Here is a 15537-nt window from a genome sequence, read left to right on the forward strand (position 1 = left end):
TCTAGATGGAGCCACCTGTGCATGTGTTAAGCTGAACATGGGTTCATACTGATGTCTCCAGCTCTGGCCCGTCGCCGTGTGCGTCATTCCGGCTGTCTCCCCTTGCTTATCTGTAACCTCCCTGCAGCGGTGAGACACCTGGCTCCCCCACCCGCCACCCAGCTGTGTCACCGCTCTGTGGGAGCGCGGGTGCGCAGGAGGGTCAGAACTGCTGACCTGTGCCCGTGCTCACTCATTTTGATCCCCCCTACCTTGCTTCATTCTTCTCCACTGCATTCTGAACCACTTCATATGTTTATTTTCTGTTTTGTTTTCCTGTTCCATGACAATAAAAACTTGTGTTGCTGAGTCTCCAGCACTTAAAACTGCCTTGAACAAATCAGGTGCTAAAAAATATTAGCTGAATGAGTATAAAGAAAAAATCCCTGATTACCACAATTAGGCAGATCTCAGTCTGGCCTTTCTCCACCAACACTATTCAGTTATGAAGGTACTGTATCTACTTCAATCAAATTATCACCATAGAATATAATTTATTAGACTTTCCATCAATTCAATGGACTTCTCTCTTTGACTGCTGCAATTATACCCACCGAACTGAAACACTGAACTATCACAGTCACTTACAGCTTCTACTTTTCCTATAAGGTCTGATGTGAACCAACACTCCTCTTACTACCCCACCTCCCAACCTAAATCTCCTGGACACCGTCCACCTCTTTCAAATTTCCTAGACACGAGTGATTCTAGGTGCTCTAGCTATATTGATAAATATTCTTTCCACGTGTGTTAGGAACATGAACAACATAATCACGATCACAAGTTCAAATCACAGTGTTAAATGAAGAATTATATGAAAATTAAGCTTTTGATTTCAAGTTTATCTTCCATAAGAACTCTGAGGGCACATAAAACTAAATTCTTGGAAAAATTACACAGATTTGCTCTCTCTTCCTTAGTATGGAAGCCTGAGGTTCAAGAACAAAGACTAATAGGAAACATATGGAAAAGATCAGCAACAAGATGAAATCTTGGCCCAAATACAGTCTGCCATGTTTCACATACCAGTGTCTCAAATAATAGACGAGATTTTTACAGTACTGCCAACCATCACTTGAAACACAGCACGTTTTTACAAAACCTGAAGTATAACAAAATAAACCCTGTGATTTCCTTGTAAAAATCTAATGGTAAACACTATCTGAGGACACAAAAACAAATTCTGGGATTCACTTTACCTTATTAGTTTGTACAAACTTTAAAAGAGTCTTCCAAAGCATGAACTAAAAGTTCACTGCCAAGAAATACAAGTTAACTCTCTTTTTAAAATAAAAAAACACGCTAGGAAAAAAATGTAGCATTTAAGCAGTTAACCACTATTCCTCAGGAGAAACAACTCAGTGAAGAGATTTTCTACATCTACAAAATAAAGGAAACAGAAGTTCCTAATGCCATTTTAGTCAATACTATAAAATTATTTTTTGTACTAACCTAAAGAGGCAAATCAGAGATCTATCTTCCGAGTGCAAGATACTAAATTGTATCACCAGATTAATTTTTTTTCAAAGGTTTATAGCAGGCATTCTAGTGCATATATTTGGGAGGAAGGGGAGAACAGTGAAAGCGAACAGAAAAGAAGGTATAATTCTTTGTGTGGAAAAGTTATATATTTAATCTGTGTCACTAATGACAAGTCCCTTCGTTTAAAAAGTAAACCAGAGGGGCGCCTGGGTGGCTCAGTCGGTAAGGAACCGCCTTCAGCTCAAGTCAGGATCTTGGGGTCCCAGGATCCAGCCCTGTGTAGTTGGGCTCCTTGCTTTCCTGCTCAGAGGGGGAGCCTACTTCTCCCTCTCCCTCTGCCCCTCCCCCTGCTCATGCTCTCTCTCTCTCAAATCAATAAAATCTTAAAAAAGAAAAAAAAAAGGTAAACTAGATGTGCAAGCTATATTTCTAATCTTGGTTGCTTGTCTTCAATAAAGGAAAGTCCTGGTGTGAATGTGAGGTTTCAGACAAGGGACATTTCAAGACCACTCTTGAATTCCACCTTAAATTGCTGAGACACTGAGCTCCAAGTTACAGGCGACCTTAATTTGGAGAATTCTTTGGTATGAAAATGAAAATAAAAACAGTAATCAGTACATGCTGTTTCATTTAGTTCTGTTTGCCTTTCATATTAGAGGAAATTCTTGCCACACCTCAAACCAAAATTAAGGGGAAAAGAAAGGGAAGTAAGCCACATAAATCTGACCAACAGCACAAGCATCTCAATTTGAATCCACAAAGTTTTGGATAATGAAAAGAAATACATAATTTTAATTCAACCCAAGTGTTTTCCAAGCAGATTATATTTGCTTAAATTGCTACAGTAATTCAAGGACAGCCTTGTCTGGACACACAGTTACTGTGGATTTTTAAGAGACTCAGTTAAAGAATTTAGGAATATCTGAATCAGTTTACAGGATTTGCAAATTCATCAACCTCTGAAAACTAAAGCAAACTCAACAGGTATGATGATAAAATAATTTTCAATTTTTTTAAGAAACTGTTCCTACTGTTAAAACCTTTTAAGTATATTTGATTTGTTTAACATTAAAATAGATCATAAAAGCACAATATTTGGAGGCAATATCTGATAAAAGCTACATTAAAATTTGATTAGTAAAAATATTCAGAGAAAGCAGTAATATAGTGATTTTAATTTTCTAATTTAAGATTTACCCAATAAAAAATCTTTGTTTAGATTTCTTTTCAATTCAGAATGAAAGATTCTTACGTTAATGGCATCACTTTGTCTCCTCTCTCACTCTCAACTTTAAACGACAAAAAGTGGCAAATGCCTGTGAGCCATACATCTGGGCAGGGTGACAGATTCTGCTTGTAGGGAAGAAGGATATTTGTACCGATTTCACTAGAAATTTTCTTAAAATTTCTCTGTTGACCAAATCCCTGATAGTAACATGTTTTTGCTTTCATTTGCCTCTTTCTGAAAGGGAAGATGTGAGTTCTCTATCTGGTACTAAAGGAAACAGTTTCTTGGGTTCCAGTTAACTAAGATTTAAATGTATTATGGCTAAAAATAATTTTTGAAACTTTCATATTTTTAATAGTAAAAGAGTGTTACTTCCTTAGGCCCTGGGTGTAAGATAGGGATGTACACTACTTTACTTTATTTACAGAGTTAAGTTTAAAACTGCTTCGGAAAGAAATCTGAGTCCATATACTAATACTCTAGTTTCTTATATCCGAGTTTCTATGGCATATCCATAAAATAATTGAGTCTTTAAAATAATAAAATGCAACGAGGCTTTCCAATTATTTTAAACTTTCCAGAACAAAGTTCGCTCTCATTTTAGTTAGAACTTCCTTATGAAGGCTCAAGTGCTTATTCCCAACTAAGAGAAATGTTACAACATAGAAACATTTAGAGCTATAAGATGAAAAATTCACATTAATGGATATTTTTAAAAATCAGTAACATATATTTTCCTTTGCTTTAAAGATTCCTGTTCACATCTGTTATTTTTCTATCACTCTGTAATGGTAATAGTGTGCTGTGATGGGGGACACCACTAGGAGAGGACAGCCATGTCGTCTGTGACTGTGTCCATTTAAAGAAACCACTGCGGCAAAATAACGCCTAGAAATAATCAGCATTAGTAGCGACAAGCATTGATGACAGGATGTAATCTGTCATTTATTAATCCAATCACTCATTCAACAAACGTCTGAGCGCCTACACGCTGTGCATTGTACGGACTCTGCCAGAAATCAGGTCAGGAAGTGGGAGGACTGACGGGGAGCGTACTGTTTTGCTAGGAGCTACCCTATAGAGAATGAGGCATACACTGCGGACCATGAAAGGCAGAAGTAATAAAAATGTGCTTTGCAAATGGCTGGGAAGAAATCAGTTGAATGGAAAGTTTGGATAAGAAGAAGAGGTCATTACAACAGGGAAACTCACCAGGGGTGAAGCTGGAGACTGACGAATAGGAAACAATGGGCCTGGGGATGGACACAGGGTTGATTTCAGACCAGAAAACTGGACTTAGTCAAAGGAAGTGGGATCAGGCTGGGCGGCAAAGCCAAGGTCCTCAGGGGATGATTCACAAGAGAAACTGTCCTTAGGGAAAGCCTGTCTTCATAGGTGGCCAGGAAGACCAAGAGCGGCCAACACTAAAGAATCCCTTTATTTTCAGGGAGACTCCCATAATGAGGTCTCGATCCCAAGTCAAAGGGATGCACTTAAGTGCAGGATCAAAAGTATCACCCAGGTCTCCTTTTCCCCCAATAATTTCTCATAATTGTTGAATAGAGTCATGACTTTCATTCTCAAATGTAAGGTTACTAATCGATTATTGCTACTGTTCTTAATACAAGGATGAAATTCAGAGCTCTGATAAGCAATGCTCATTTCAGAGTTCATCTGTGTAACAGTCAGCTTCCGAGACTCTCTCCATGTCTAACCACCCCCCCACCCCTGCAGCTGTAGGTCTCCATCCTTCTGTTTCTACGCATGCCTTTGTGAGACATAGCAACCTTATAGTGGAACCCCGTGGTGCAGTGAGACTGAAGTGAAGTAGGACATGTAGTTTAAAAAGTTAATATGCTCCACTATAATGGTACCATAAATACTACAAATTTAACACATAAAATATTATCAACTAGTGAGTAAAATGTATAGGATGTTTTATACCCATTCCTGCTAATCTCCCAAGATCTGGACCAAATGATACTACAAAGACTTCCCTGTCTGCCCCAAGCAGGGTTAAGCCACTGAACCCACGGCACTGGGGTCCTGGTGGTAAACCTTATTTGTCTGAGAATATGGTTTGCCATGTTGGGTCTCTCCCATACTGACAGAGTATAAAGATAAAAAGGGCAGAGGGTCTGGGGCCTGTGCAAATAAGTGACAATAGTGATGGGCTGTGGGGTCCAGGACACTGAGAGGAACTGAGTGCACTGGGAGGTACAAATGAAGGGCAGTGAAAAGCAAAGACCCACTCTTTACAGAGAGGACCACATCTTCACATCTTCATCTCTGTGTTCCCCACCAAATACAATACCTCACCCCCAGAAGTAACTGCAGTCCATTAACTGAAATAACTCAACCAAACTAACTTGTAAGGTAGTTGACTAGCCATGTTCACACACAACGTCTAGTACAGTTCACTAAGGCAGCAGACCCAATGAGAGCTTCCTGGCATGCTGGGTTAGCCAGTACTGAAGGTTACTGTCCTTTGGGGTGAGACCACACTCCCTCCAGGATTTTCTCCTACTTCACCCACGACCAATGCAGTGCGAAGATCATGGCTCAACTACCTTAATGAATTAAATTAGGTGCAGGAGTGCAGATTCCACAGGTCAGAATTCAGGACCTCTAGATTCTGGTCCAGATTAGCTGTGACAGTCTTATTTTGCTCCTTCAACAGCTAACCACTAATTTCCAAACACCCTACTCTTTGTTGCTTACATGTTTTGCTCATCTCTTCTATCTGGAAATCTTCCCAGTCCTCCTCTATGAGAACCCTAATACTCCTTCAAAGCCTAGTTCAAATGTCACATCCTCCATGAATCTCACGGATACTAAAGGAACAATGCATGTAGTCTACTTAGATTTGTATAAGAAAACTATGAGTTTCAAAATCACAGGTTGTTTTAAAAGATCAAACCATTGCTATTTTGATATATTCTGTCGGTAGGGATGAGATTAAATATAACAAAACATATATATGAGTCAATCATCGTTTTGTTTGGTCCTATCTTCTTGGTCAAAAAAAAAAAAAGGGCAGCAGCAGCATGGTCATCATCCCAACTGGTGGGGAATAAGGCTTCGGAGGCTTGTCTAAAAGCAAGGGAAAAGGAATGCAGTAAGGACATGTCCTTGAGCAGCAATGAGTGGTCATGAATTTAAAGTGAGACCAGCTGGCGTGGTCTGTTTTCTCTTAGTCTGCTGTGTGAGTCAGGCTGCATGTAGACAGACAACTGAAGGAACAGGGTTGGAGTTTACTGATAGAGTATAAAGATAAAAAGGGCAAGAGGGTCTGGGGCCTGTGCAAATAAGTGACAATAGTGACGGGCTGTGGGGTCCAGGCCACTGAGAGGAACTGAGTGCACTGGGAGGTACAAATGGGGGGCAGTGAAAACACAGTGGGATCCACATATTTAGGTCCCAGTGAAACTGAGGAATTACTACAGCTGGAGCTACTATGTAGATTAAGTTATAAACACAGGTCAGGGTGTGAAAGAGCTGCACGCTGGTAACAAGGCCCATGCTCTGGGCGCACGGGAGGGAAGAAAAGATCCAAGGGTCCCTGAATCTACTCAAATATCGATTCCAAATCCCACATTAACACATAATTACATTCTACACATTTTTTAGTTTCTGACAAGAAAATAAACAAGAATCTAAGATGTTAGGCTCTAGGGCAGACTTTCTCAAATGGGGTCTGTCATAGACAATGATTTAGATAAATATTTTTTCAGTTATCCCAATGATGAAAAATAGCTTGTACTACTCTAATGGCTAATGGAATAGAGATCAGTCAGTTCAAGACACACAAGGACATGTTACATTAATTCTCATGAAACCCTGAATGAGAGAGGTAGAGAAAAATAGCCTCAGAATCAAAGAGGTATGATTCTTTTTTTTCCCCCCTTTTAACCTTTACCTAAATAACAAACTTATTCCATCTGGATCACTTTCTAATCTGCAAAGAACTTTTACATGCATATCTCCCGTGACTGTCACAACCACCAGTTGAGGTAAGCAGGCAAACAATTACATTTCTCATTTTCTTGATGAGGCAAGAGGCAGACATGTTAAGTGGTTTGACCATCCTAAGTGACAGGTGGGAAGTAAAGGTCTTCAGGCTCCTCGTCCAGTGCACCATCCACCACTCACAACTTCAAGTTAACGGTCTTTCTCAAGCTGAGTGCCCCCCTCTTTAAATCGTACCCCTTACACACCCTCCTACTCCCTGTACTGTGCCTGTCTTTCTGATTCTCCACCAGACCTCATCTCCTGAGAGACAAGACAATACGTTCTCAGTATCTGTTTTTCTAGGACTTAACTCAAAAATATTAATGTAAAGAAAGAAAACTGTATAGAATAACCTATTAGAAGCTAAAAGTCTGTAGACAGTAAATATTGTGTGTATTTGGGATTTGAGGCAGTTATTCAAGTGGAGTCAGAGACAAAATAATTGGATTCCGGAAACGGTTTCATTGGGGAAAATCTGAAGTCATGGTTAGGCTTGGACAGAAACACTAAGAAGAAAGATGATCGCTATTTTTAATATCTCAAGCTCTTACATAAAAGGGAATGTTTCATGCTTTTCCAAGGGCAGAAAAGAGCATCGACAAACAGAAGCTGTAGTGGGAAAATGTGTGTTAATATTAACTAGGACCGAGAATGTCTCCTCTCATAGGTAATGACCATCACTGAAGGGACCAAATAGTTAGTGAACACTCAGCATTTTTAGTGGAGGGAGTACCCAGCTTTGGGGTTGAGAGAGGTCAAGTTATCACTGTAAATCTATAGTAAGCAAGACAAACTAGGATTCTCTTCAAAGATGGGTATATAGTCTGGTTCAATGCAAAACGTGACTTTTTTTTTTAATACCATCTTATTGGTACTTAAACATTAATTTTGGTTTGAGCATTGCCCATTTATTCTGGACATTCTTTTATATATTTCAATACAGATATAGATATTATGCATTTTAAGTAACTGTTAATTACAGAAAAATTACTCTAGGATTTACTCACTTCTCCCACAATATATTTGCTTCCTCCTTGTAATAGGACAAAAAAAGAACATGGGCTTTTTAAGTCCAGCATGTGTCCTTTTCCTCTTTTTTGGAGTCAAAGTATATTGCCAATATGAAAATTATCAATGGGATGAAGATTATGATCAAGACCCAGATGATGTCTACCAACCAGAATTCCAATTTCATCCAAATGAGGACTTTCAAGCTCCTTTCCACCAGCATGTGTTAGGCTGTGCCACTGAATGCTTCTGTCCACCCGACTTTCCATCACCAATGTACTGTGAAAATCGCAAACTCAAGACTATCCCGCGTGTCCCAGCACACAGACAGCAGGTCTACCTTCAGTTCAATGAAATTGAGGCTGTGACTGCAGATTCATTCATCAATGCAACTCATCTTAAGGAAATCAACCTCAGCCACAACAAAATTACATCTCAAAAGATTGATCATGGTGTGTTTGCTAAATTGTCAAATCTACTACAACTTCACCTACAGCATAACAATCTAGAAGAATTTCCATTTCCTCTCCCTAAGTCTTTGGAAAGACTTCTTCTTGGCTACAATGAGATCTCCAGGTTGCAGACGAATGCCATGGATGGGCTAGTAAACTTGACAATGCTTGATCTCTGTTATAATCATCTTGAGGATTCCATGTTACAAGAAAAGATACTTGCCAAAATGGAAAAATTAATGCAGCTCAACCTATGTAATAACAGATTAGAATCAATGCCTCCTGGTCTGCCTTCTTCGCTTATGTACCTGTCTTTAGAAAATAATTCAATTTCTTCTATACCAGAAAATTACTTCAATGAACTTCCCAAACTTCAGGCTCTACGAATGTCACACAACAAACTACAAGACATCCCATATAACATTTTTAATCTTTCCAACCTTATAGAGCTCAATGTTGGACACAACAAACTGAAGCAAGCATTCTATATTCCAAGAAATTTACAACACCTATACTTAGAAAATAATGAAATTGAAAGTACGTAAAATTTCATTATCTTTTTTAAAGACCAAAAGAATAGTATGTTGACCTTTTAAAATGTTTTTGAAGATTTTTATTTATTTGAGAGAGAGAGACAGCGAGAGTGAGCATGAGTGGGGAGGAGAGAGAGAGAAGCAGACTCCCCGCCAAGCAGAGAGCCCAATGCAGGACTCAATCTGAGGACCCTGGGATCATGACCTGAGCCCAGACTGAGCCACCCAGGTGCCCTATGCTGACCTTTTAAAGAATCAATCTTTGAAAAAAATCTATGCTTTACATAAAAATAGTTGATTTGAAGTAGCTAGGGAAATGGTCAAAGCTGGCCTCAGGAAGGTGTGCTATAAAGTTTTATTTTCTTTCTTTTTTTGTTTTTAGATTTTATTTATTTGACACAGAGAGAGAGTGAGCACAAGCAGGGGGAAGCAGGAGAGCTTAACTGTCTGAGCCACCCAGGCATCCAAGTTTATAGCCTTTTCCTTTTTTTTTTTTTAAGTTTTATAGTCTTTTCTAATAAATGTTATCACCTTGAACATTGACAAGTAGTACTGCAGAGTATATGAAAAAATAGGAGTATCCTGAGCAGTTGGGACTATAGGTGATTTTTACTTTTTTCTTTTTGAGATTTCTACCAAGAATTTATTATGTAACAAACAGATAGTCAACAAAGCCATCATGTTTTATTTTAATTCCAGTATAGTTAGCACATAGTGCTGTGTGAGTCCCAGGTGGACAATGCAGTGACTCAGCACTTCCACACATCACCCGGTGCTCATCAGGACAGGTGCGCTCTGAAAGCCATCATTTACTTTGAACATATAACTCATCTGTAGTTTCATTTTCTTCAATTTATTATTTGATTACTGTAAAAACCAATTAAACCTAATTCTACCTATAAGTATTTTAATAAGACTGTATCTCATATTTTAATAAAATCCAATGTAGGATTCTAGATGTAATGCAGCAGGATTAATCTTTAATTTGTATTTTTCAGATATCAATGTTACAGTGATGTGTCCATCTGTTGACCCACTGCATTACCACCACTTAACGTACATTCGTATGGACCAAAATAAGCTAAAAGAGCCAATAAGCTCATATGTTTCCCTCTGCTTCCCTCATATACACACTATTTATTATGGTGAGCAAAGAAGCACTAATGGTCAAACAATACAACTGAAGACCCAAGTTTTCAGGAGATTTCAGGATGATGCTGATAGTGAAGAACATGATGATCACCAAGAAAGTCCAGAACAAGAAGCAACAGAAGAAAACACTGACCCTCACTACTATGGAAGTCAAGAATGGCAAGAAACAATATAGGTATACATTTACGATTTTATACAAAATTATTATTCAATATTAATTTAATTAAACACGGAAGGCTAACAGTAATGTATCTAGAATCATGTATAAGATCAGACTGAATTTAAATTGTTAACATTTGCATCATTACATAGGATTCAAACTTACTTAAAATGATATGTCTTTAGAAATATAAATTAGAATAACAAGTGGGAATGAAAAACTAAACTTTAAACATAAAGTATTATCAAGCTGAGGAAAAAAGCAAGTATGCCATCGCTAGTGATATTAACTGTTCTAAGAGTGATGAAAGCAGCAGTGCTAGAAGCCAAGAACTAGAGGAGGTCAGGGCTGAGATGCCCAGGCTTACGTTCCTGTAACGCGCAGCCATTCACTTAGGAGTCAATTATTTTCTTTGACCTGATCTCCAGAAAAGCTTTCACACTTGTATGTGAAATCTTATCACCATGACATCCACCTCCCATCCACCATCCCCACCTACCACTGAGAGCAACAGAGGATGCTTCTGATTTTCAAAAGAGGTCATTCTGCTAAGGATCCAAGACTTGTAGTTTCATGAAATCAGTAGGTCTTTGTATTTCTCTCAGAGCACCAAAACAACAAAATCTAAAACCTGTATTTGGGTAACTAAAAACCACCAAATTGTCTCATCACAATCCATATTTTAGCAGATTTCAGCCATTGTTCAAAACGATTTTAACTGAGATAAATGTTTTTATAGTAAACTCACTAGGGAAAGTTTTTTGTTGTTGTAGTTACATAGAGATTTGCTAATAAATAACTGCTTTGCTCACAAGGTTAATTTAGCACACAACAATATACCAGCTTTATTAAAACACTTCCATTTTCCTAGCACGATATAGTAGAAACATATATATGTACCAGCCAGTATTTATTTAATTAGTGCTAAAGTTGAATAGAGTTCCTTTATAATTTGGACAAGCTTTGATATCTTCTTTAAAACCTTAGATGCACCTATTATTTAATCTATCATTTTGAAGTATTTTAAGTATGCCTTGTAATGAAGGTGATGGAAGTTCTGTGATGAGCTCTCCTGACTTATCAGCTGACATTCACAGAGTTCCTCAGATGAGGAAGAGAGATGGGGCGACCTACACAGGGAACCCAAACAATAAACATTAACAATGTGGACTACAGGCCAGGACCAGACAAGTAAAACTTTACCGTAAGAGTTTTCAACTGGTGAGTCTTTATTTTGCTGGAGATAAAGTGTAAAATGAAGCCCCTAACGCTCTTTATTTCTTTGAGTAAGTTATTAGCATTAGCAGAAACAAAACACCTACCTGACCCCAAGGACAAGCTCAGCAATTCAGAATGAACACAAACAACACTCCATTCATTCATTTAATTAACATTCATCACGGCATTTGGTGTGTAGGACTTAGCAATAAGGGCAAGAAACAGAATGTACGCGCATCCTTGGCATCTCAAGTTACAAGGGTGAGGGTAGCAGAGCAAAACGCTAGTAATGTGGACAAAGCACACTTTCAACAGAGGTTAAAGAAAAAAAAAAGGAAGGGAGGGAGAAAATTTAAGGACTACCTCCCCCTTTATTGAAATTCTTAAAAATAGGCTTATAAATTTAAATATTATGAGCTAATACTGGAAAATACTACGGGTATTTCAAGAGATAAAAAAGATACAACTATCTCTAACCCAAAACAATTTAAAATCTAATGAGAAGCCATCAGGGAAACACCAATGAAAACCCTAATAAGAGACCCTTTCACACTCACTGGGATGGCTAGAACCAAAAGACAGACACAGAACAGATGTTATTAGCAAGGAGGCAGCGAAAGTAGGGCTCTCATATGCTGCTGGTGGGATGTCCAATGGTGAAGCTGTTTTGGAAAGCAGTCTGGCAGTTCAAAATTTAGGGTCACTTATGATGCAGCAATTCCACTCCTAGATACATACTCAAGAGAACTAAACACATATGTTCACACAGAAACATGTAAACAAATGTTCAGAGCAGCACTATCCATTAGGAGCCAAAAAGTGGAAAGCACCCAAATGTCCATCAGCTGATGAATGGATAATTAAAATGTGGTATACATACACAACGGAATATTATTCAGCCAAGAGAAGAAATGAAGTACTGATATGTCATGCTACCAAATAGATGAACCAGGAAAACATCTCACGAGGTGAAAACTCAGTCACAGAAGACTGCGCATAGTATGACTCCATTTAAATGAAATGCCCAGAACACAAATCTATAAAGAAAGATTCCTGGTTGCCTGGGGCTGCGGGAGGGGAAGAGAGGGAAAGTGGGGAGTGACTGTTAATGAGCAGAGGGTCTGTTTTTGAGGGAATAAAAATGTTCTAAAACTGATTGTGGTGATGGCTGTACAAATCTAAAAATACTAAAAATTACTGAGTCGTAGATTTTAAAATGGTGAACTGTATGAGGTGTGAATTGTCTCAATAAAGCTGTTAATAAAAAACTTAATGAAGAAAATAAGATCAACTCATTCTAACACAAGGAAGAAAGAAACACAATGCTAACATGGCAGTAACTATGAAAAGACTATGGGAGCACAGATAGATATCTGCACTTTATGTCTAGTCAGGACGCAGTGAAGTAGCTCCAGGTCTCCAGAAGAGGTGGTACCTTGATGTGGGAGCAGGAACTGATTGGCAGGAGTGGAGACACAAGCTCCCGAGGTGAGATGAATATAAAGACATGGTCACTACTTCTTTCTCTTCTTGCACAGTTTAAAAAACAAAAAACCCTCCAATTTTCAGAATTCTGGAGCTTCTATCCTTTCATCCTCCTAAAGTGATTTTTTAAAATCCCCAGAGAACAGGCTTTGTTAAGAATAAAACTGCACAGGGGCGCCTGGGTGGCTCAGATGGTTAAGCGTCTGCCTTCGGCTCAGGTCATGATCCCAGGGTCCTGGGATCGAGTCCCACATCGGGCTCCCCGCTCAGCGGGGAGTCTGCTTCTCCCTCTCCCTCTGCCTCTCCCCCTGCTTGTTGTCTCTCTGTCTTTCTTGAAAATGAATAAATAAAATCTTAAAAAAAAAAAAGAATAAAACTGCACAATTTAGCAATTGGAAACAAGGAACGTGAAATCTGATTAAGCCCTGGCAGAAGCCAGACTTGAGACTCCTAAGCCAGATGCCAGAGTAGGATCTGGAACTCTGAAGCTCCCCTTCCTGCATTCCTACAAGGAAGCTGGTTCTCCTAGGGCTACTAAAAGAATAAAGAGAATTCGTCTATGTAACAGAGCAATGAACAAAATGCATGCCAGTTCCAGGTACCCAACAAGCAGTAACTAGTACTTCGGCACGGCCAGCCTAGCAGCCTGCTAGATCTGTGTGCCCCCAAATGTCAGACCTAGGTGTGTTCTCAGGGACCCTAGAAAGGAACCGGCATCTTCGTGGTTCCTTCCAAGATTCTATTCGTACAAAAGATGAGTGAACAAGAGAGATTTTACTAAAGGTTTTCTTAGGGAGAGAGTAGAAGGTACTTACATCCTACACCCCAAACAAACATACTCCAGGTCACTATTTGCTAGTTCAGCTTTCCAGAGCACCCTTAGACAGCCTGCCAGGGCGGGGAACAGAGTTCCCTCCACCCCCTCCCTGGGCACTGTGCCCTGGTTCCTCTGGTAAGAGTAGCTCCTCCAGCCTAATTGGAAGGGGTCAACTCTGCTCTGGCTCCTCCCTCCAAAGGGGTGTGTATGTAAATGAGTCACCCAGCTGCAGGGCCCAATGAGGAGGCAGGTTAACAACCATCTTTTGCTACTTGAAAATGGCCCTGAGGAACTCATACCCATCCCAAGTATTTCTCATTAAAAAACAAAATGAAACCCAATGCTTTCCTTAAGAGAAATTGAAGAATAAAGCAAGTACTTCTTTAAGGAGCACATCAAGACTGCACAATTATCTACAACTACAGACAAAACCAGTTCTTCTGATATTTACAGCACGGGAAAAAATGAAAATTCATCTATTTTCTCATTACGCTTAAAAGTATTAGTTAGCTACTAGGCTGAACTGTATCTGTGACCACTGACAAATGAATCCAAATCACTCCATGAACCAGGTTTGATGAGGGAACAGAAGGCAAGCTGAGGACAAAGCAGAAGCTGACACCCCACAACTCCCCCCCCTCCCCCCGCCATGGGATATATGTGACATTCCTCTGGCACGCCTGGCTGCCCTAAAGGAAAAATAGTTAACTTACAGAGATCACTATCCTACAAGACAGGAGTCTCCCTCAGTTTACAAATGTCTTAGCAATCTACAAGAACAAAGCATTCCTATCATCAATAACCTAGCTTCCAGAAGGAAATGTAGATACAATTAAATGCCCTTATACCCTGCAGCCCATTGAGAGATAACTGAAGTGGACAGAGTTTAATGTTCCTCCAGGAAGTTCCAAACTATCTTAATGTCAATGCCTTACTAGAGGGGTAAACAACCTCAACTTGACAATGGCAAGGCCTCTGGTATCTTGTAGGTCCTCTTTAGCATATGAAAGTTCTTTGGAAACCTCCCTTTTTGCTAACTACCCCCAACCCAATAGTATATAATCAGCCACTCCTCACAACCCCAGGGGCAGCAGCTCTTTCTGCCCTCGGGTCCTGTCCCATGCTTTAATAAACCACCATTTTGCACCAAAGATATCTCAAGAATTCTTAGTTGTGGGTTCCAGACTCCACCCCACTGAACCTCACCTATATTCCAAAACCCCATCAGGTTTAGTTAACAAACAAAAGCATAATATATGATTAGCTTTTAGAAAGGATATAAAAATAAAGTCTATTTCATAAATTTGCTCACAATAAAACTGGTTGAGAATGTTTACCTTATACTTACATATTACCTGAAACACTCTACATTTTCCCTTTATTCCTCTGGTTGGGCCCACTAAATAAAGTGCAGATGTGTGCATATCATGTAACACACTTAACCAACTCCAAGGGGGAAAAACAGAAGAAATAAACCTAGTCTCTCCTGTATACTGTTACTGGTGCAAAGAATTCACAGGACCCAAACGACGGCTAGAACTAAAACCCTGGTTTCCTGATTCCAAATCCATTTTTTTCCCCCTAATTCTTGGAAATAAAGTATAACAGCAGCTGGAAACAAAATTAAACCATAACAGCTAAAAACAACCCTAAAGTTTCTCATATGTTCCAAATTCCTAAATAAATAGAACTATGCCTAGCAAGTAAATATCACAGTCTCATAGAAATTACGTGGAACTTATATTACTTTACAGGCTTAGTTAGGCTGTGAATTTACTACATGGGGATTTAGGTACTACTTGGAAAAACTCACAAGTACAGTAAGTTTTTAACATGAATGCTTCCTCACATCAGGTCATAACTCCTAACCCCATTAAAGTTCACCCTTTGGTCTGGTAAATACTTGGGTTCTCATTTTATCTCACCTGACCACATGACTAGGCTTCGGGCAT

General features: G+C 39.2%; 2 protein-coding genes across 7 annotated transcripts in view; one reads left to right on the forward strand and one right to left on the reverse strand.

Annotated features, from left to right (window-relative positions):
* LOC113933973 (centromere protein P) overlaps positions 1-15537 on the reverse strand; it is a 228381-nt gene that overhangs the window by 124451 nt on the left and 88393 nt on the right. The window lies entirely within an intron of this gene.
* On the forward strand, positions 2236-12539 carry OMD (osteomodulin). The gene is made up of 3 exons (XM_027614368.2): positions 2236-2505; positions 7804-8757; positions 9752-12539. The coding sequence occupies exons 2-3, from the start codon at positions 7818-7820 to the stop codon at positions 10078-10080; spliced, it is 1269 nt and encodes a 422-aa protein (XP_027470169.1). The 5' UTR covers positions 2236-2505; positions 7804-7817; the 3' UTR covers positions 10081-12539.

The sequence above is a fragment of the Zalophus californianus genome, chromosome 13 (genome assembly GCF_009762305.2).
Source record: "Zalophus californianus isolate mZalCal1 chromosome 13, mZalCal1.pri.v2, whole genome shotgun sequence".
Classification (NCBI taxonomy): Eukaryota; Metazoa; Chordata; class Mammalia; order Carnivora; family Otariidae; genus Zalophus; species Zalophus californianus.

Coding starts and splice junctions, on each gene's coding strand:
- OMD (XM_027614368.2), top strand. CDS start 7,818: ATGGGCTTTTTAAGTCCAGCATGTGTCCTTTTCCTCTTTTTTGGAGTC. Junction 8,758..9,751: donor AGAAAATAATGAAATTGAAA/GTACGTAAAATT, acceptor TGTATTTTTCAG/ATATCAATGTTACAGTGATG.